The 23,345-nt window shown below is 46.2% G+C and overlaps 1 protein-coding gene across 2 annotated transcripts in view; it reads left to right on the top strand.

Moving 5' to 3' along the window:
• SLC24A3 (solute carrier family 24 member 3) overlaps positions 1–23,345 on the top strand; it is a 339,499-nt gene that overhangs the window by 295,093 nt on the left and 21,061 nt on the right. For both annotated transcript variants that reach the window (XM_065589824.1, XM_065589823.1), the window contains exons 11-15: positions 2,828–2,988; positions 3,592–3,856; positions 5,583–5,749; positions 8,075–8,189; positions 9,776–9,888. In XM_065589824.1, the coding sequence (XP_065445896.1) occupies positions 2,828–2,988; positions 3,592–3,856; positions 5,583–5,749; positions 8,075–8,189; positions 9,776–9,888 (821 nt within the window). The remainder of the gene's footprint in view (positions 1–2,827; positions 2,989–3,591; positions 3,857–5,582; positions 5,750–8,074; positions 8,190–9,775; positions 9,889–23,345) is intronic.

Genomic DNA, 23,345 nt, shown 5'->3' on the forward strand with positions numbered 1-23,345 from the left:
AAGCAGCAAAAATACAGGGTGGCTGGTCCCTTTTAAGAGGAGACGGGGCTGAGGCCCCACCTGTGCCAGGATCAGCTCACCTCCTCAGGTGGGGAATAGTCCATGAGGAAGTAATGTGGCTGTGTGATTAGCTCAGGCTAGGCTGGGGACATAAGGGAGGAAAGACCGATTCCTGGCTAGTCTCTGGGGAAGGAAAGTTGTGTGGGAGCCAAACACTCCAGCTAGGCAGGGCTGAGAAAACCACTCAGGACGCTGGCCTGAGAAAGCAAGACTGGCTCCTGGAGGGAATAATAAGGGTCTGTTTGATTATAAGCCAGCTCTGGGAAGGAGGGCTAGGGGCTCCTTACTCAAGGAGAGAGGAGAATGAGGGTATGTCTATATACCACCCAGGCCATGCTGCGGGTCATTTATCCCAGTGTAGAGCAATGCTAGCCCATCAGGTGCCCTAAGCAAGAATATTTTTGCCCCGCCCCCAAACACACAACACATACTAAAAAAGTAAATAAAGGGCCCCCCCTTGAGCTGCTCGGGGCCCTAAGCAATTGCTTAGTCTGCTTATGCCCACCCAGCGCTAGGTCTGCCTGAGAGCCAGAGGTTGGAGCAGAAAGGAGGGAGAAGGCAGGCCGGGCCTTGTGTCTGCTCCAGCTGCTCAGGGAGCAGGATCTTAGCGTATGCACAAGGTGCCTCGGGCGGACTCATCACCGAATTTGATCAGCTGGTTGGATCATTAGCTTCCCTGGCTTGGGCTGTGTACTGAGCAGGATGAGACAGTCCCTCAGGGGGGAGGGGCAGGGCCCAGCTGAGGTCTGGACGGAAGAGACTTTATTTTTCAGTGTATTTGGACTCAAAGTAGAACCTCAGCAAGGGACTTTTGTCTTCCGTCTTTGGACTGTGTGGCGTTCTTAAGGGACCCTAAACAAAAGGGGAAATTGTGGTATGGTATTGCAGAGCCCTCTGTTTTCCCACTGGCCCAGCGCGCACACATACAGGCCATGAGGGGGCGCAAAGGAGACAGCTGATCCTGTTACATACTGGTATAAAAGTGCTTATGCCAATATATTTTATTCTGGTTTGAGGAAGTGAAATAAGCAATACAAGCATATAATTGTGTCTGCGCTGTGGCCTTAACCATCATAGCTCTGTCTGCAGAAAATCACACCCCTTACTGACATAGTTAGGCCAGAAAAAAAATTAAGCGTAGACCAGGCCTTAGTCATTCAGGTAGCTGACATCAGGGTTACTAACACAAATCAGAGAGTTTTGGTTATGGATTCGTTTACGCACACTTCTTTACAAATATTTCCTTTTTTGCATGACATTTCTCGTGTCTGGATAGCTTTTTTGTTTTGAAACTTTGTGGTTACTAAGACAAGTCATTTGAGAGAAGAGATGTTTCTTCACTTTTTGAAAACAGTTTCAAAGTTTATCTGGCAATTGGCCACTAGTAGCCAACAAATGACTGACAGTAAATCTCCAGTGTTGTTTCACACGCTAATCTGAAGTATTAGCTCGCACACCACACTGTTTTTACCAGTTTAGACAGGAAACTCTTTGGGGCAGGAACTGTGTTTTTGTTCTGTGTTTGTAAAGTGCCTAGCACTAGGGGGCGCTGTTTCATGACTAGGGCTCCTAGGTGCGCCAATAATACATCATACGCTGGACTGCAATTCTATTGCAAGGGTCTCGGGTTTCTAGTCACTTTCTCAGCCTCTGCTTTTCTGGACACACTGAAATATGAGAGTCATTCTGTATTTTGAACTGTGAAATCTTATTGGATCATTTTGATTAATGCCCGAGTTCTGCCCGAAAATCGAAAGCCCCGTGGGTCTGCTGTGTTTCCCGCGAGCGCCATTCTTGAAATACAGCTTTGACAAAAGTTTCAAGTGACAACAGTTCCGTCATTTTGGTTTATACTAGCATAAAAACAACATCTTTTCCCACTTCAGTAAAAACAAAGCGAATACCCAGGCAAAATGTTTCCTTGATGAGTTAAGGCTGAGAATATATTGTTCTTTGTGGCAATATGGATAAAACAACAATAATAATAGTTATTAATTGTGGCCAGAACCCCATTGTGCTAGGATCTGTGCAAACACAGAAGCGCACTGCCCAAGGATACAAGAACCTGCATTGAATTTCCCGTATTGCGCCGCAGATACACAGCAAAAGCTACCTGCCCCAATACATGATGAAATGGTGGGTGAGGATTATATCCTCGTGCACGTAAAGATTAGGCTCTTGGAATCAATGCAGCCAGTACCACAGGCCTAAGCACCAGATGGCATCTACTGCACTGGGACATCTGCTCTTTGGTGTGTAATCATTGTGTGTAGGAAGTGTGTGATAAATTCTTGAGAGTAGGTTAGATTTTGCAATGAAAAGCCTCAATGATGGGCCAAGTGAGAGATTTATTTCAAAATCCGGTTGCTCAAGGACAGAAATGAATGAGAGAAGAGGCCCTTTTGATGCCAGTGTCTGAAGTTGAGTGTCTCACCCTGGGCCCACGAATCTTTATGGTTCACTGAATTCAACCTTTTGAGAACCATGTAGTGTGGGGTGGGAGATAGAGGTCATCTTTCCTGGGCCACTCTTGCCAAATGGTTCCTAAGCTCCTTGGGGCTAGGGTGCTGAGAGGAAAGGGTCGCTCTCTTATGCGGTGGCTTGCAGAGTGAAAAAAGGATGGAAAACCTGTTGCTCTAATGCAAAGTTGACTGTTCGGGCTGCTAGCTTTGAAAAGAGGGAGGATTGTAGAACTCTCTCATTCTGAGAGGGGCCACTGGATCAGCAAGCAAGGTACCTCACCCCTTTCTCTGTTAATTCTCTGCAGGGAATTTCCGTCGTAAAGCCTCGGTGATCATGGTGGACGAGCTGCTGTCTGCCTACCCACACCAGCTTTCCTTCTCTGAGGCTGGGCTCCGGATAATGATCACCAGCCACTTCCCTCCCAAAACCCGTCTCTCCATGGCCAGTCGCATGTTGATCAACGAGGTACGTGTTACTCCCTGCTCCTCAGCCCGAGTCCGTGTCCATCCTGAACTCTACTGCCACAGCAGTCTTCAGACTGAAGGGAGACTGACTGACAGACATGTCTGTGCTCTGATGGAGTTTCTCATCTTCCTCACCCCTGTCCAAGTGTGCTGCTAAGCCATCCCTTGACACTATTCCCTGATGAGATACCAGAAGAGAACGCTTTTTCCACACAATGTACCAGATCACACTAAATGGCAGAAGAGTTCCATTTCCCTCCCCACAGCCGCCCCCAGGAGAAGATGCTCCCAGACATTGGTCTTATTCTGATCTCACTTATGCTGATTCTACAAACACTGTAATTCCACTGACTTCAGTAGACTGGATTAGTATATGGCCCGTGCTTTCAGTGTCAATCTGTTTTAGATTCCCGTATACTCGGTCCTTCATTTACCGAAATGATAGTATTTGTGTCCGATCCGCAGCAGGTGTAGATGTCAAATTTACACCAGTTGAGGATCTGGCGCCATATTTTTGAAAACCTGCTTTTACCAAATTCTTCAGATTTCTCCTTATTTTTGTTATCATCTCTTTTTCACCAAGACTTTGTAACTCTGTTTCCAGAGGCAAAGGCTGATAAACAGCAGAGCCTACACCAATGGGGAATCGGAAGTGGCTATCAAAATTCCTATCAAGCACGCCCTGGAGAACGGGACAGGCCCCAGCAACTCCACTGAAAGGGGCGTGAATGGGACCCGAAGAGACGAGGACATGGCTGAGGCTGGAAATGAGACCGAGAATGAGGACAATGAGAACAACGAGAATGATGAGGAAGAGGAGGAAGAGGAGGATGATAATGATGGCCCTTACACTCCTTTTGACCTACCCTGTAAGAAGCTCCTGGGCTTTCCTTGTTTCAGTATAACTCTGAAAACACCAAACAGCATGACAGTTACATTTGAAATTCTAGGTGCTTCTCTGATAACCCCATTACAGTTTAATTCCTCATCATTGCTGAAATGGGATTGTGTCCATCTGGTTTAAATAGATAAGGCCCCCTCCCCTCTGATGGAAATAACAATAGAGTGGGATGTGACAGAACCCAACCAGGCTGCTGTAATTGCTAAGACTTGTCTGGACTAGGAAAAAGGGTGTGTTCTTATCTGGGTTATCTAAAACCTGGTAACAACACATGGTGAAAGCCTACTGAAGACAAGGCAGTGGTATTATTAACAGGTGTTAACAGGTCAACATAAACACCTTTAAAAACTACACACTGCCTTGTCTTCAATAGGATTTTTCCTCATGTTAGGTTCAATCCTAGTGAAGACAAGGCAGTGTGTCGTTTTAACAGGTGATAACAGGTTAAAAGTATAGGGGAGCCTAGGGCCTACATCTACCTCGACATGTTAACCCCCTTTTATACTAGCTCACTAACATGAGGGAAGAACAAACCTTTATTCCTAGTGTAGATGCGCCCACGATGAGCTCCGTAGTCCACCTGGACTGCACAAACAGTCAGAACCGTTGCATTTTATCATCACTTTGCACTGGTATAAACAACTACACAAGATGCAGGACAATGGTGAACCAGACATCAGGGCCTAGTTCTCAACTGCACCAAGCCCCCTTTACGCTCCTCTGGCTGTATAAAGGGGCATTCAAGTGTGTGTGAATATGGTTTACTCCTATTTTATGTCCCCATCTATACTTCCAGAGAGATATAAGGGGGTCTTAGTGCAAATGAGCTTTTGGCCCATTATGTTCAATATCCTGAAGTCCTGAGAGTCATTTATACCACTCCGGCAGTGTAGATGGGCCTTAAGTGGGCACATTTGGGGTTTATTTTCCAGTCTTGGTCTCTTGTTCCCCACTTTGACATCTTCCCAGGGCTGCCAACATCCTAGTGTCACCTCATGATGCAGTGCTGCCCTGTTACTGTGCCTTTACCAGCATACAGTAACACTGTGTGGGTGCAGAAGTTACATCAGTTCCACCCTTTACCACCCTAGTACTAGGTGTGCCAGCTCGGGATTGGCCCTTTGAAAACTGGGATGAATTCCATAAATCTGTGATGAGTGACAACCCTAGGCACACACAGACCTGGAGTGCTGCAAATTAGCCAGCATATTCAGCCCCTATAAGGGACTGTTCCTGCCAGATACAGAGTGGTTTCACAGCAAGTCCTTTTCCAGGGCTACTCACCCAGAAAGCCGAGCTGTAGTAGGAGGGTGGTGCTTAAGCAGGGGAAAATGAAGGCTCTAAGAATGCTATCAGAAGGCTCTGTGAGCCAGGGCACTAGATCAGATCCCTCCTTAAAACTCTCTTCTTCTGTGATAATGTGATACAAAATACTTGACAGCAGCTAGGCAGCTGATGTGCTATGACCATGGCTTATCCCAGTAATCAGGATCATCTCAGTCTCCTTGCATCTCCCTGCCCCTTGTCTTATCCTCAGCTTGTATGTTCTTGGGCAAGGACTGCCTCTTTGTTATGTGTTTGCTGAGGGCTCAGCAGTCTCGCTGTAAGCACAATACACGGAATAAACCCTGCTCGGGATTCAAGCGGAGAGGATGGGGCAGAGATGTATGGTTGTCCCCTTTTGTTTTTGGCAGCTGGCAAAATGGAAATCCTGAAGTGGCTGTTCACCTGGCCGCTGAGCTTCCTTCTGCACTTCACGGTGCCCAACTGCAACAAGCCCTACTGGGAAAAATGGTTCATGGTCACCTTTGCTTCCTCTACCCTCTGGATTGCAGCCTTATCCTACGTGATGGTGTGGATGGTACGTATCAAGCCGGGTGGGGAGCTGACTCGGGGCTGGGTCCAGAGTCTGTTGAGGTCAATGCCTTTCCATCAGCATCAGTTCCCATTTATACTACAGCCCCTTTACGGGGGAGGGTTCCAATGCTGGCTCCATTGAAGTCAGGGCAAAACTCCCATTGATGTCACTGGGGCCAGAATTTTGCCCCAGGTTTTTAATTTGGGAGTAAATTCCACTTACACACAATTTAAGGCCACGTTACCACCAGAATAGTGTAGACCGGCCTTAGTGCAAATGAGAATCAGGCTCTTTAATTGCTTTCTCTCTCTTTCTCCATGGAGTAAGCAGGTTTGAAAGGCAGGGCTGACAAACGCTACAGCCCAGCCCCTGCACATGGTAAGCCATGAAACTCAGCCTGTTGCTGCATTACTGCTCTACTCAATAGAAATAGATTAAGTAGTTCCTATCTTGTTATTTAAAAGGTGGTTGGGGATCAATAAAATGAACAGAAGCCATCCAAATGTAATTGGCTTATTCTCTGCAATTACAGTCCCGTGTGCTTGTTAGTTCATTAAGCTGCTGCAAGCCTCATTAGACAATTGGGTAGGTGATAACATTTCTGTAGCCCCAGTTATAATAATGCTAGCAATGCAGCATGGATCATGCTTCCTTTCCAATCCCAGCTGTCTTGAGGAAAAACCAGACAGTCATGGGGTGCAGAGAAGGTTTGGGGGAACTTGGAATAGAGCTTATGCACTTGTGACTGAGCATTTGACAACTTATTCTCATTTTAGAACTACAGAACTACATCTAATCTATTTCTAAAGAACTGAACAGGCCTTCTTCACTTGAGATCAGAAATTAGAGAAAATCTTCCAGTCCATGCACAGTTAACTCCTGTACTGAATACAAAATTAAGGTCAGGGTTTTCTCTCAGAGCCAAGCCAAAATCTTGCGAAAGAAATTTTAAAGAGAGCCTTAATTCCCTAAACAGGAAATGGAGAGTGACTAGTCTCCCCCGTCCCCCCAAATGTTCATTTGAGAGAATGAACTGTTTTTAAGAACGAGTACCTGTCCAAGCTTTCCAAAGCTGGAATACCAGAAGACATAGGATCTCTGGGTTGCTTATAACATATGGTTCAAATTTGTTAGACTACATTTTAGAGAGCATGGAAATCAAGTATTATCCTGAACTGAACTTTTTTATGTCACTCCTTGCAGGCAGATATGACCGCTAGTGTAACTTGATAAGTTCTGTGTTAAGCAAGAGCTTTCAACGTTCCAAAATGCATAGTGATTCAAAGAACACTAATAGATTGTAACATGCATACCGAAATATGATTAGCAGTATCTTCTTTGTGTTAAGTTGCCTGCACTGACTTGAGGCTATACCCCTGAATACAATATGCTTATGATATAATTATCTGTGGTTTCCATGATTATTTAACTATTATTTGTATTATAGTAATGCCTAATGGCTCTAATTCATAGATTTTAAGGCCAGAAGGGGCCATCATGATCATCTAGACTGACCTGCACATCGCAACCCACAGAACCTCGCCCACCCACTCCTGTAAGAGCCCCCTAACCTCTGGTTGAGTTAAGGACATCCTCAAATCATGATTTAAAGACTTCAAATGACAGAAGCTACGTCTACACTAGAAACTTCAAAGTGCTGCTGCGGGAGTGCTTTGAAGTGTGTGTGTGGTCAGGTGCGAGCACTGGGAGAGAGCTCTCCCAGAACTCCTGGTAACCAGCCTCCACAAGGGGAATAGCTCCTAGCGCTTGGAGCCTGTCCACACTAATGCTTTAAAGCACTCAAATTTGCTGCACTCGGGGGGGGGGGGATTTTTCACACCCCTGAGCCAGCAAGTTAGAGCGCTATAAAATGTAAGTGTAGACAAGCCCAGAGAATCCACCATTTATGCTAGTTTAAACCTGCAAGTGAGCGGTGCCCCATGCTGAAGAGGAAGGCAAAAAACCTAGTGAAGATCAGGCCACTGTTGTGCTAGGCACCGTACTGACAGTCCCTGCCCCAAGTAGTTTACAGTTCAAATAGTCACAGCAGATAAAGGGCGTAGAGAAACGAAAGGCCTTGTGAGGTGAAGTGGCTTGTCAACGGTCAGTGGCAGAGCGGGGAATAGAACTCAGGTTTCCTGATCCTATGCCAGTTGCCCTGCCCACTAAACCCCTCCCTCTCTTAATTTTCCCTTTTAAAAAAGTTCTTTTGCATCACCATCCAACTTAGTTATAGAAACTGACCCAGAACATATTGCAATGTAGGGACAAGTTTGATTAGGTTTTAAATGAATTTAAGCCTCTTGACAATTCCATTTATTTCCTTAGGTTACGATCATTGGCTACACGTTGGGTATTCCAGATGTGATCATGGGTATCACATTCCTGGCAGCTGGCACCAGCGTACCGGACTGCATGGCTAGCCTTATAGTAGCAAGACAAGGTAGGTTTGCCTCCTATATCAGCAAACATGGATGTAAAGCATCTCCTACGCGTCCACTGCCTTGTAAGGAGGTACAGAGGAAGTATGGATTGCTAGCCTCCAGATAAGCTTTCCCGATAAAGGGGATGATATGGAAGTGCATCTTCCCTGAGGTGTACAGATGCTATTCTCAGGGGGTCCAAGCTTTGAAAAAAACCAAGCTGGGGCTGAAGGGCAGGACATGAGCATTCCCCAGCTCACCCTTACCAGCTCAACTGGAAAAATGGGCATGATGTTTAGTGTGCCTGCTACTCGGGTTCTGTAATACAGGGTTTCCAAGATGTGGCATGACGTAAGGGTTTCAAATAAGACTCCAACAGATCTGTAATAGGCATAATTACTTGAAGCCATTGCAGCCTTTGGACATCCACTCTATTATTCAGAACCATAGGTTTCCAGAGCTATTCTCTGGGCAGGGCAGAATGGGCAGAGGGGCATGACACAGATGAGATAGAACAGCCTCTGTCCTTCTGTCCTTTTCCGGTTCTTATGCCTCTAGAGGCAGATCATCAGCTGGTGGAAATTCTCATAGCTCCATTAGAGCAGAGGAACTGGCCCTTGGAGTCTTGTGTTGGTTCCACTTAACATTTGGGGAGGGCCACTTTAGTGGCTTACTAATATGTCCAAAGGAGCAGCAGGGAGTGGTTCTGAGGAGTGAAATCAACGCTGATTTGAAATTTAATATTTGCAGAGAGAACAGAAGATTGTCCTAGAACAGGGGTCGGCAACCTTTCAGAAGGGGTGTGCCGAGTCTTCATTTATTTACTCTAATTTAAGGTTTCACGTGCCAGTCATACATTTGAACGTTTTTAGAAGGTCTCTTTCTATAAGTCTATAATATATAACTAAACTATTGTTGTATGTAAAGTAAATAAGGTTTTTAAAATGTTTAAGAAGCTTCATTTAAAATTAAATTAAAATGCAGAGCCCCCAGACCAGTGGCCAGGACCCGGGCAATGTGAGTGCCACTCAAAATCAGCTCGAATGCCGCCTTCGGCACACATGTCATAGGTTGCCTACCCCTGTCCTAGAACTAACTTGCCATCACATATGATAGTAAAAGGCCATTACTGAATCTGGACCCTGCTTTAGCAGCATAGCCAATGCCAAGCACTCAAAAAAACATGTTTAACTTGAAAATTAAGGATTTTTTTTTTAATTGGGCTTCTGTTTATTTGCCTTTTGGTTTCTGAGACTTTGGGGGCACTTGAGTCATTTTCTCCAGCTTTTCTCTGCAACCAGGAGGGCTGGAAAGTTATTTTTAATGAAAACAGATTTCCCATGACTCCAGAAGCTGGAGCTTTAAGAAAAACTGAGTTGGCAATACTGCTTTAGGAGGCCAAGAGGATGTTTCTTAGTGAAACATACGCTTTCCCAGTATGCCCATTATTTTTTGGAAGAAATGAGCATCAGTTATAAAGAGAGGCCAAATCTAGCTAGTGTTAATCTATGCAGAGTCAGGAGTAATTCAGATGCAGATATTCTTGCTGAAGAGCAAGAAGCCTTTACTGAAACGACTGATTGTATCCGGTTTCCTGTTTCTGCAGGCATGGGGGATATGGCTGTGTCGAACTCCATTGGAAGTAATGTTTTTGACATTTTAATTGGCCTGGGTCTCCCATGGGCTCTGCAGACTCTAGCAGTGGATTATGGTTCATATGTAAGTCCTACGTTTGATTGGTTTTTATTTTTATTAAATAAAAATATTTCTTTTAGGCGCCTGCCATGTTTTCTGTCAGGTAAAAGTTCTTTCAGTTGAAATTTGAGTGAGCAAATAGCAATACCTATGTATGATGTAGGAAACTGTAGTTAATTCTGTCTAGGATTTGTGGCATGAGTACTTTTATTTCCCGTTGAATACAATAGCCCAAACTGCAATAAGATACCATATTATACTGTATTTTGAATAGATACATGAGAGAGACAGAGGTAAATTGCTTAATAATAGACTGAGAGCTCTACTCTGAAGGGATAAAAATAGAATGATAAAATACATAGATGAAAAAGTTTGGATAGAAACAAACCAGGATAGCTTTTGGAAAGGAAAATCATGCCTCACTAAGCCATTAGAATTCTTGGAGCATGTCAATAAAGGAGGCTGTTAAGAAAACTAAGTAGTCACCAGATGATGGGTAAAACACTACCATGGATCAGAATATCACTAACAAGGCAGAAAACAAAGTGTAGAAATAAATGATCAGTTTTCAGCATAGGAGAAGGAAGCTAAGGAGGGCTGTACTGTGCTTCCCTCTTGCTCCTGAGCCTAACTCAGCAGCAAAGGTTTGCACCCCTGTGCCGGCTCGGCTGGACAAAGTTTTGTGGGGACAAAGTCAAGGCTGTAATCACACCCTGCCCTATCCTTGCCCACCTGCTACAAGCAAGGGCTGGCATGGGCCTATGGCATCCACTACCCCCTGCACCCACAGACTTAGGGACAATCAAGACCATAGTGAAAAGCCCATGGGTCTTGTAAAGTGCAAAGGGATTAGGGAGTCCTAGTGAGCTGGGCTTGCACTTGCACGGTTGTACCTTTGCTCTGCCGCTCTCCAGCAGACCTCGTGAGGGCTCAGGAGAGGGTATCCCTCTTAAGGTGCACCGGAAAGTGCTTTCTGACGGCGTTGAGCGGAACAGTTCCTGATTATGGAACTGACACCCGCCATTGCCAATTCCTGCCAGCCAGGTGAGCTTTCAAGTCCTGCAGAGTGAAGCTGCTGCTTCCTCGTTTCATGGGTTTCTCTCCCCGCCTCGTACCCTCATCTACCAAAAAAAACCAACAACCCCAAACTACAACCTGGGAAATTCCTTATCAATGTGATAAGGGAACATTAAAGGCACACGGTCAGGCACTCAAGGGTCAGGAATTGCCAAGAAGGTTTCCCCACCCCCACAAATGCATCTAGGATTAATTCACAAGAGGAATAAAGACACCTTTGCACGTGGATTAAACGTTGGCACCCTATTGGACAACGCCAGTAGGCGTTGTTCATTGCTTTAAGTGAATACAGTGCATATTACCTGGCATCCCTGAAGATTGCAGTCCCCTGTCTGTCTTCAGGGCATGTTTGGTATTTAGAGGCAGTGTGGTCCAATGGATAGAGTACTGGGGCTCAGGTGACCTGGCTTCTATTCCCAGCTGTGCCAGTGACCTGCTCTGTGTGTGACCTGGGACAAGTGCCTGCCCCTCTCTGTGCCTTTATTTCACCTCCCACCCTTTATCAGCCTTGTTTATTTACATAGGAAGCTCTGGGGGGCAGGAACTTGCTCTTACTTTGTGTCCGTACAGCACGTAACCAGATGGGGCCCCAATCTAAGAAGGGGTCTCAAGGATCTGCAGTAATACAGAATCCTAGAAATGTAAGGCTGGAAAAGACCTTGAGAAGTCATCAAGTCCAGCCCCCTGCACTGAGGTCTAATATACAGAGACTATCCCTGACAGGTGTCCGTCCAACCAGTTCTTAAACACCTCCACTGGCGGCACTACATTCACTTAAAGCAATAAACAACACTTAGTGGCTTTCAAATATGATTCTGTATTACAACAGCACCTAGAGACCCCCACCCCCACACTCAGCTCAGGGACCCCTCAACCTCTCCTGGAAGCCTATTCCAGAGTTTAACTACCCTTAGCTGTAGAAAGTTTTTCCTAATACCTACTAAAAGTAGCAGCAGTGCAAGCTCTCCTGCCCCACCCCACCCACATGGCGCCAAGAGAGAGCAAAGGACTAATTAAAACGCAGTACATATCAAAAAGATCTGTGCCTCTATTTCACCTATTCATCGTTTTATGCTTCAACGTGTGAAACATCTTCCATGAATAATGATACTTTCAATCTTGAGCTAAAGTCTCCGTGTGGAGGAGCAGTGACCTTATGACCGAACTCTGACATTTCACTTGGACTGGGGAAAAAGGCTGGGGTTAAAAACAAAACTAAATTAAATGTAGTAGGGATCAAATTCATTTTTCTAGATCGTAGCTCTTCCCTATCCTTGTTGTGTTTTTCCTCTAAAAGGGACACAAACAAGAGGCTGAACATGAGTAGCGTGCTTTCATCCATGTGTAACAATGTCCTCACTGTTTAATTTATCCCGATTATTTGTTATGCAATGTGGTCACATGTTTAAAAAGCAGCTTTAACAACAACCCTATAATTCGCCATGAGCGTTTCCTCACTATTTACTTCAAGTTAACGGATTTAGCCCAGACTCCACAGCCAGCCAAACTAAAAACTGTATCTGGCGTGTAAGGACTTGGCTCAGTCCGCTGACACGGACAACACTTGTGAATTATGATTGTTCATTATTTATTCAGCCCCATCGGTGTGCCTGGTACTGGACTAAATCTAGAGAAGACAACCACACGAAGCTTACGCTGAGGGATTTGTGAAAATAAGTGTTAGGACTCCTCACACCAACAAGGCTTACTCACATCATTCAGGCCCTGCACAACTGGGCCCATGTTTTTAACAGACTAATATGACTTTGCTTACATGTTAAACACTGGAAGATTTCAAAGCTAAAAATTACCATTTCTATAAATGTTTGGCAGGTTCCCAACTTCCCATTTGGATTGCCTCGTCCGAAAGAGGAAGTCCCCAAAGCTATTTCTGAAGCTTTGAAGCATTTCTTCCTGCCCCCCCCCCCCCCCCCACACACACACACACAAGAAAAGATTAAGAAAAGAAAAGCCAGTTTGAGCATAATTACTTTTAAATTACCATCCAAAACTGCAAATGACCCCACCGGAATGAGCAAGATAACTGAATCATGCCACAGCCGGATGACGGGATTTGAAATTAAATTTGAGAGAAAGCAGAGGGTAAATGCATTTTAATAAACAAACTGTTAAGGCACTTGTAGCTTTAAGACCAATGGAGCGAAGACACTGGTGGAAAGAGTAGATGGGCTAAAAGTGAAACCTCCAGTCCAGAAATGTGCTTAAGTGCATGAGTAACTTTAATCATGTGAATAGGTTCGTTTGCTTCAGTGCCATAGGGAAATGAAGTTTAATATTGAACAAGACATTTCAGGTCATTTCAACAAATCAAAATCTTTCAATTCAGGACAGCCTGATCCAAAACAAAATAATGTTTCGGTTTTCCTGAAAGAAATTTTTTTTCTTTAAATGTTGGCAGAATTGAAGTTTTCCTGTGGAAAAATTTTAATTTTGTGAAACCACATTTTCCATAGAAAAACCCTTTTGATGGAAAATTCCCAACCATCTCTTCACTTGAGTACATGTTTGTCACATTAAGTCAATGGGATTTAGGTCCATGCTTAAAGTTAGGCACGTGCTTCCATGCTTTGCTGAATCAGGTCCAGGATGAATATCTTAAAACACATAGGGTGAAATCCTGGGAGTTTAGCCATTGATTTTGGGGTGGGGGGTGGGCAGGATTTCACCCATATCATATGCTCCTGGGGCCAGAGTTAGCTCGTGCCATCATCCATCAGAGGAAACCCATCCACAGGGTCCCTGAACTGGTTAGCCTGCTTGCCGGGAAGGTACTGGTGACAGAAAGCAGCCAAAGGGTCTGTGATGAGCAGTGCAGCCCAGAAGGTGGAAGGATCTGCTGGTTGGGACGAGGTCCTGGGCAGAGCAGCCAGTGAAACATTGATTCAGTACATCCCTTCATCAGTCTCTGCCAGGAGGACTGCTGTGGCACCGAGGGTATGTCTACACTGCATTTTAAAACCATGGCAGTGAGTCTGAGTCTGAGTCTACAGACTCAGGTGCTCAGAGCTTGCGCTGTGGTGCTAAAATCAACACTGTAGATGTTGCTGCTTGTGCTGAAGCTTGGGCTCTGACCCACCCTCCCACCCTGGGCTTCAGAACCCTTGCTTCAGCCCAGCGTCTACTCAGCTGCTTTGAGTGCCATAGCACAACCCCTAGTCTGTAGACCCTGAGACTCGCTGCTGTGGGTTTTAAAACACAGTGTAGACACCACTCTAGTCACATACCAATGCTGCCCCCACCCCCTTCCTGAGGCTAGGTCAGTGAGGCTGCCTGTGGGGAACCCTAGAGGGATCCTCCTGATGGAGGAGAACGGGCAGGGCAAGAATCCATGTGAATGATGTGCTCTGACATTCAGATTGACATCTGCTCCTAGACTGGTCTCCTATGTCAGGTCTGGTGAAATCCCTCGATGTCTGTTGTTTTGTCCCATCCGATTTATAATCACCAGTGGCCAAATTCTGCTCTCATTTTCACTGGTGTAAATCCAGAAGAAATCAGTGGCATTACGCTGGTTTTACACTGGTGAAATGTGGAGCAGCATCTGATTCCTTTTTCTTTTGTCTGTGTGACAAGCTTTGGTATCGAGATGTGTGTACACAACTGGCAATGTGCTGTGCTATGATTTTATACGTGCTGACATTTTTTTAACCTTATGTGGTAATGTGGTTTCACCCACTAACCAGCCGATCAAGTGCTCATAGCAGGAAATAGGTTTAAGTGGTGAAGTTCTGAATGTGAGGCCCCATTGTGTTGTTAATATTGTGTTGTGCTTCATCCAAGGATCTCTAAGTGTCTTACAAACAGTAAGCCTCACAAAACCCCTGTAAAGCAGGATTCCTGTGCCCATTTTACAGAGGGTCCATTGAGCCACAGAGATATTAGGACATGAGGTCGGCATTCTCTTGTTTGCTGAATTGTAGCTCGCTAGCATTGTAAATACTTCTAACATATCACAGCAACTCTGTATAGATTGTACTGATCAATACTAACAGTGCTGTGATGAGACTCATCCCAAAAGGTCCCAGTTCTGCCTCCTTAGTAATAGAGTAGTATTATTTATTATGTGTATTACAACCACACCTAACGGCCCCAACTGAAATCAAGGGCCATCATCCTAGTCACTGGAGGCACCTAAGTCCAATTGAAATTGTTGGCAACTAAACATCCTTAAAAATCTTGCTCAGTACAAACACATAATATAAACAGAGTCCCTGGAAAAAAAATCTTCCTGGTAAAGGAACCCGTCAGAGAGATGAATTGACTTCCTTAAGTTCACACAGTAGGTCAGAGCTGGGAATAGAAGTCCCAGTTCAGTGCCCAGGCCACCCCATTGTAAGTGACACTCCTGGTTCTGATGGCTTGTTTCCCATGCTCTTTGCTTTGGTACATGTACATTTTAGTGCATGGATTATCTTATTCTTCAGCTTTTATTTCAGAAAAAAATCTCTATCTCTTGTCTCTTGTTATGTGTTTGGAAGCCCGCGCCCTATTGTCTGAGTTCGTGGAAGTTCCCCTCCTCCAACTTTCCCAAGTAGTGTCAAGCATGTCTACATTTTGAATGCAGGCCGTTAGTACCCATCAGCATAAATGGAGACCTAATCCAAAACGTCGCTCATCGCAGAAGGCATTTTTCCAGTGCCCTGAGAATCTACAAAGCGGGTGCATCATTCATCAAAATCCAAAAGGAATCCTTCAAGAAATGGAAACCTGGACAAATTGCTAAGGAGTACAAAAGAACAGCACAAGCATGTAGGGACAAAATCAGAAAGCCTAAGGCACAAAATGAGTTACACCTAGCAAAGGACATAAAAGGCAATAAGAAGAGATTCTTTAAATACAGCAACTCCTCGCTTAATGTTGTAGTTCTGTTCCTGAAAAATGAGACTAAGCGAAACGATGTTAAACAAATCCAATTTCCACGTAAGATTTAATGTAAAGGGTGCGGGGTTAGGTTCCAGGGAAATTTTTTTTCACCAGACAAAAAACTATATTTTATACACAGGGGAGTATTAACAGGAGTATGGTATGTAAGATATGGAAGGTAATTATCCTGCTTTCCTCAGCATTGGTGAGGTCTCAGCTAGAGCATTGTGTCCAATTCTTGGTGCCACCCTTTAGGAAAGATGTGGACAAATTGGAGAGAATCCAGAGGAGAGCAACAAAAATGATCAAAGGTTTTAGAAAACCTGACCTATGAGGAAAAGTTGAAAAAAGAGGGCATGTTTAGTCTTGAGAAAAGAAGGCTCAGGGGAGAGCTAATAACAGTCTTCAGTTATGTTAGGGACTGCTATAAAGAGGACAGTGATCAATTGTTCTCCATGTCCACTGAAGGTCGGACAAGAATTAATGGGTTTAATCTGCAGCAAAGGAGGTTTAGGTTAGATATTAGGAATAACTTTCTAACTCTAAGCCCTGGTCTACACTAGGGGTGGGGGTCGACCTAAGGTACGCAACTTCAGCTACGTGAATAGTGTAGCCGAAGTCGGCATATCTTAGGTCGACTTACCTAGCCGTGAGGATGATGGCGAGTCGACCGCTGCCGCTCCCTCGTCGACTTCGCTTCCGCCTCTCATGAGCTGGAGTTCCGGAGTTGACGGGGAGTGTGTTCAGGGATTGATTTATCTGCGTCTAGAAGAGACGCGATAAATCGATCCCTGATAGATTGATTTCTACCCGCCGATCTGGTGGGTAGTGAAGACCTGCCCTAAGGGCAGATAAGCTCTGGAATAGGCTTCCAAGGGAGGTTGTGGAATCCCCGTCCTTGGAGGTTTTTAAGAACAGGCTGGACAAACACCTGCCAAGGATGGTCTAGGTTTATTTGGTCCTGCCTCAGCGCAGGGGGCTGGGCTTGATAACTTTGAGATCCCTTCCAGCCCTGCATTTCTCCGATTTTATCATTTGGTTTCTGGTATCATTCTCCCTTTCTCACTCGGCACTGGGAAGATCTTGGAAAAGATGGGCTCAACCGAGGTGATCTTTAGTTCTTTGCCTGGAGTGAATCTTGGCTATAGTGAATCTCCCTTCTTGGAATCATTTGTTCCCCCATGGACTACAATGTGGACTGCTCCTTTACAATGTCAGACAACCTCATTGTGATCATTTCTCCTGGCACCCAGGAGGCAAGAAGCCACCCTGATATTTTTTTCCCTCTGGGCACAGATGCTTGGAGCCAAATCTCTTCCTGTGCAGTCACCAATCTGGATTACTGGATCTTTCTTTCTTTCTTTCTGTCCCTGGCTTACTTCTTGGTCACAGATTGACAGAAGTCTGGTCAAAGCTTACAGCTAGTTCTCAATTTAGTTTTCCTCCAGGGCAGAACAGCTACCGTTGGTGACCAAATTGAAAGGTTCCATAGTTGTTTGCTGTCTCCTCCTTCAGGAGGATTATCCATGATCTCAACCTGTGATATCCCTGGTGGTTCCTTTTTTTGCCTCATCCATCTTGTCTTCTTAGGTTTCTCCCAATGCCTTCAGCTGTTGCTCAAACCACCACCTCCATCCTTTCTCCGCCAGACAGTAAAGCAGCTTGCAAATCAGATGCAAATGAAACCCTCCTAGCCTTTGTCTTAGAAAATAAATATCAAGAAGCTTCCTCACCGGATTACCTTGGTTCCTTCTGTATCTCATCTATATCCCAGTTATATTAATTCGAGGTAGCTTCTTTACTTGTTAAGACCTGTCTGTCTGAAAGACCTGTCAGTCTTACTCCTTCAGAGCTCGCCTCATCATTGCTCACAGAGTTTGTTTGGTCACACACCCTTCTACCTGCCTCTGTACTGGCCCTGTCACTCATCCAGCCCTCATGCAGAGCTTTCCAGCAAAGAACCACACGATCCTTGTCCCCGGCAGCCCTCACATTTTCAGTTCTTCAACACTCGGAGTCCTGAACTGGTTGTTGCTTTTGAAATGCCATTGGACTCAATCCTTGGGAGCCAAGTAATGCAGGCCTAGCAAATGCAGAACAGAAACAAAAACCGTCCATGGAAAAGGTTTCCTATCTTTCTTCCAGGTGCTTCTCAGGGTCTCCATCTGGCAGCCGTAGTGAACCTGCAGCACCGTCAGCAATCAGAACAGGTTTGGGCCAGGACTTTTTTTTTTAACTTCCTTAGAAGAGCAGGATCAGCTCCACCTTGAAATGGAGCTGTCAGTGATCTCGCCCCATTTTCCCCTCCTGTATCTATTTTCATTCTATGTATCTGTATAGCGAGTATACTAGCTGCACTATGGACTGTTGATCAATCTCCCCATCAGCCACTGGGGCAGGCTTTAACTGCACAGGCTGTTGAAAGCTGATGTCTGGCTCCTGTTTTGGGCATCCCCCAGGTGCATCGGAGAGAACTGCCTGTGAGATGAGAGGTGAGGCTAGCACTAGCTCCTCCACAGAAGAACGTTCGTGCCTCCAGCTGTGGGACTGTGTCGTTTCTTTGGCCAGGAGCTCTCAAACAAAACCTGGTCCTTAGGCCTATTCAAATTATATAATAGTCACCTGCTAATGTCTGCATACGCCTTCCTAATGAGTGTGCTTTGCAAAAGTGCCACCGATGACCACGTGTTGGCATCAATTCATATCACAGTATAACAATGACTGACCGGGCATGTAGCCGTTTTGTGTAACTAGGTCCTGCCTGACAAAGTATTGTTCCACCAGTGGCGTGTGCCCTCCGACTCAGCCTCCATGGTGTGAAGTCTTGTACTCTTCAGAAGCGCTAGCAACCATAAGGCCAATTTTGCAGCCCTTACTCATGTTAAGTCGCATCTGTTCACATGGGGCAGGATTGGCCCTTGCAGTCCAGTCTGAGCAAGGCCCTGTGCCAGGAGTAGGGCACAGACTGAGTGGTGTGACAGTCACAGTTGGGTCTCTGTTTCAACATTGCCTCAGCCTTTGCAGTGGGACAACTTCCTTCCCAGTCCGCGCCAGCTCAACTGTGTTGGACTGGGGGGAGTGAAGCTAATTTCCCACCCATCTGCACAGGCAGGGGAATAGCAGCTGCTCTCTCCCGCACCCAGAGCCTGATGATATCCGTAGCCTGTGACTGGGAGTAACAGAGATCATGACTCCCCTGGGCAGGGGCATAGCCGGCCTAGAATTGAGCCCTGCGGCTTCCTTTACCTAGTTTGCATTGATTGATTGATTGATTGATTCTCTTCATCACGGGCTTTTACGACTGGGTGCTGGAATGATGTACAGTGAGAAAAGCTTCCAGTTAGGGTTACCAAGCATCCGGTTTTCGACGGCGCAGCAGGGCCGGGCCGGTCAACGGCACAGCGGGGCTAAGGCAGGCTTCCAACCTGCCCTGGCTCCGCACAGCTCCCGGAAGTCGCCGCTAGGTCCCCTGCGGCCCCTAGGCACAGGGAGGCTCTGTGCGCTGCCCCCACCCTGAGTGGCAGCTCCACAGCTCCCATTGGCCAGGAACCGCGACCAATGGGAGCTGCAAGGGCGGTGCACGGAGCCTCCCTGGCCACCTATGCACCCAGGGACCGCAGAGACCAGGCAGATGCTTCCTGGGAGCCATGGTAAGTGCCGGCGGGACCCCGCACCCCCTCCCTCACCCCAACCCCTGCCCCATCCCAGTGAAAGTGAATGAGGGTGGGGGAGAGCAAACAATGGAGGGAGGGGGGAATGGAGTGAGTGGGGGGTGGGGCCTCGGAGAAGGGGCGGGGCAGGGCAGGGGGCAGGCATGGGTGTTTGGTTTTGTGTGATTAGAAAGTTGGCAACCCTACTTCCGATCCCAAAGGGATCTCTCAGCACAGGATCCAGTCCTCCTGTACTCCAGCATTCATTCCTTATTACCTTGAGTTTGTAGATGCCTGCATTGTTCAAAACCAAGCCCTTGGTGATACGAATTGTGTTGGATTGTACAAAGGAAATTCACACAGCAGCCCTACTCAAAACTATCCAGTAAGGAAATGCACACAGACAGGCAGGAATGTAACATATGTCCTAAATTACAGCTGGATTTGTTGCACTCTGGAGACCCCGTCATATTTCAGGGAATGCAGAGTTCACTGACTTGTGATGCCAACCCCAGCACTGCAGGAGAAGCTATACCAAAATTAGGTTTGGGAGCAGACTTAGAACCCTCAGCTTTTGCCAGCAGGGAGGGCTGGAAATATACCAGAGCCCTTGAGATCAAATGAGATAATTTCTTACATATATGGATCCTGGAGCAAAATCAGTTTGGTTTTGGCAACAGCAAGTCCTTTTCCTCTCAGCAATTTCCAGAACAGAACTGGAGATTGGAATTACATTATTTCCCTTTTATCCCCAGTGTTCAACTTCAAATGCTGCTAGGCAGGTTGCCCTTCAGGGCTCATTACTGCAAGAGCTATCTGGATTCATGGTAGCATCTTTGCATGTGCGGTGCAAGAAAGGGGAGAGGGGAAGCGCCCTGTTTAAATTCAAGCTGTATGTATTTTGAACTTGCAAACCTGTCAACTATAATCAGTCAACGCAGGGTATTCTCCTGTTCTGCTTAGCTGTGTGATTACAAGCCAAACCTCGAAGGAGAGTTTATTTCTCCTGATTTCAATACCAGACCATGCTTTGCTTGTAGACAATTGTCTCCCAGGAAAGGATTTCCTGTTTTTAAATAAAGGGAGGGAGTTGAGTTTTTCTTTCCCTCTATGATTTAGAAGGAAGCGGTGTTGGTTGGAAGTAGGGTAAATCCAACTAAGGATGCGTCTACACTGCAAGTCAAGGTGTGATTGCACCATGAGTAAGCATACCCGGGTTAGCTTTAATCTAAAATACAGGTGACAATAGTAGTGTAGACGTGGCAGCACGGACTTCTGCACAGGCTAGCAACCAAGAGTACAAGCCCACGGGGGAGCCTGGGTATGGACTCTGATTCCTAACCTGTTCTGAAGTCCATGCCAACATATCTACTAACTCTTGTTACCCAGGCCCTACCCATGCTACAATCAAACCTTCACTTGCTGCGTAGACGTACTCTTAGACCCCGTCTCCCACTCTGCTCAAAACGCAAATGAAGCCCAAGCCCTGTTTGAGTTTTTAAAACATTTTGCTGGCTTTATTTTCTCTGAATTTAGAAATAGTGACATATGCCAAGCAAGCGTGTTTTTACAGTATTCCAGAGCTAAACTGGAGGAGCAGGAAATACCAGTAGTCTCCTGAGAGAGCTTGGTCTTGGTTGATTTCCAGCTAGGGTGACTAGATGTCCCATTTTTAAAGGGACAGTCCCGTTTTTTTGGGACTTTTTCTTATATAGGTGCCTATTACCCCCTACCCCCTGTCCCTTTTGTTCACAGTTGCTATCTGGTCACCCTATTTCCAGCTTAGTTTTGAAAGTTGAGGAGGTCTGAACACTTTTGCCTAAGCATTTGAACCAATTTTCAGAGCCGTTGCGGCTTCCCCTGTGGCTAGTGGGAAGCTGAATCGGGAATAGGTCAGGCTGCAGCATTATAGTGACTGGCAAAAGGAGACAGTGAGAAGGCTACAACAGTAAAACTATGTGCCGGTAAAGCCAGTGAGACACTGAGCCATATTGTGGGCTGAGAACAGCAGCGTATGTTACATGTCGGAAGTAAGTTGGCTGGAAGACGATAAAGCAGTGTGACCTGCATCACTCTGGCCATAGGTGTGTATGTAAAATGGGCGTAACTTACACCCCACATGACAGAAGCGGGTGTGCCAGGGAAAACATCTAGCTGGTTAAGCAGTGAAATAAAGCAGTAGGAGCCCATTTCCACCTGCTTTGCTTTCCTGCCCTATTGTCACATGTCATGGGACACCACTGTTTACATCACCAGATAATTTGGCCCAGGCAGGCACTTGCATGGGAGATGCAACCTGCTTACACCAGGTCTGAATCTGGCCCCCTGAGCACTCATCTCTTCTTTCTTTCAGGGATAGAAGAATCACAACTGTGTCTTTTGGAACAAAAGCTACTGTGTTTTCATGGATATTAGGGGAGTGGGTTTAGGTGTCTTCACCAGAGGTGCTGCTAGGGCTAGGAATGGGCTGGCTAAGTGTGCAGCTGCAATCTCTCTCCCCCGTGCTGCTCAGACAATGAACTCAGCCCTGCTGGGAAGAGACCTTTGTCTCCTAGAGTGAGAACCCCGTCCAACAGCCCTTCAAAAACTGGAACAGCTTCGCCCTCCAGATCCAAATGCCCTTCATCTCAAAGAGGCCTGGTCCTTTTCTGCCTGCCCAATGTAAAGCCCGTGATGACAGAGTCCTGTAGGATCCTAGTATTCAGTGACACGTACACACCCTGCAGCAGCAGGAGGGAGGCAAAAACAGGAACTGAAGCTGGAACAAAAAAATGAATTATATCCATGCAGCGGGCCAACTCCTCAGCTGGTGCAAATCAATGCCGCTCCTAGTCAGAGGGAACCACAGGAGCTGTGCCTATTTACAACAGGTAAAAATCTGACGCGTGGGCAGTTTTTTATTGGCAACTTTCTTTGCCTTCTGTTGTTCTCAATTCACCTACTAGCAGATTCTTTCCAGTTTTCCCCCTTCCAGTCTGAGTCCTTCCACTTCGCTGGGCCCGCATGTGGCATACCAGAGACACATTTCCGACTCCTGAACCACCATGGAAACTTCTTCTCAGTCGCTTGTATAATGCTTTGCGTTTCCCAACAAGGTTTTTGCCCAGTGAATTGTAGTTTTTGTTCCAGAAAATACAGCTGCGATATCGATTCCAGCCAACTGAGCTTCCTGACAAAGTGCATTCCATGGCGACCATTGTTTTCCCCAAGGAAACCATCCCTCTCTGTTTACATGGAAGGGGTTTAATCCTGCCGTCAGAAAAAGGCTTGTGTAATGATTTTCATTGCAATGAGGCTGTAACACTCAGCAGCACCTCCTCGGGCCTCATGTGGGGAAATCCTCACCCCTGTCCGCACCCTGTCCAGAAGCCACTCAGCCCCTTGCTCCAGTCAGTCACTCTGCAACTGCTGTCCTGCTAGTCCAGAGCTGCAGTGCCTCTCTTTCGTGGCTTAGCCCTCCAGCCAAGTCACCACCATTCTCTCCTTCTGGGATATTATCCTCTCCTTCTGGGATATTATCCTCAAAGTCTCAGGCAGTCTCCTCTGTGCTGACTCTGCCACTCTTGCAGTGGTTGGTAGGGGAATCCGGGCCCACCCTCTGCCCCGGGTTCCAATCCAGGGTCCCTCAAACCAGCGGTTCAGATCTATCCCTCTCAGATCTGACTGTTTCCTACCCTGCCTTTCTCAGGCTCCTGCTCTCCCCCTTGTCTCAGGGAGTGTGACCGCAGATTCACCTGACTGCAGCCCCCTATCTACTGCTAACTTCCTCTCTGTATAGACCCTGCCCAGCTCCTCCCCTAGCTGGACTTCATCAGCAATTAGGCCCTAGCACTCCCTGGCTTTCCTCCAGGTGCAGCCAAGAGGTTAATT

The sequence above is a fragment of the Chrysemys picta genome, chromosome 3 (assembly GCF_011386835.1).
Source record: "Chrysemys picta bellii isolate R12L10 chromosome 3, ASM1138683v2, whole genome shotgun sequence".
Classification (NCBI taxonomy): domain Eukaryota; kingdom Metazoa; phylum Chordata; order Testudines; family Emydidae; genus Chrysemys; species Chrysemys picta.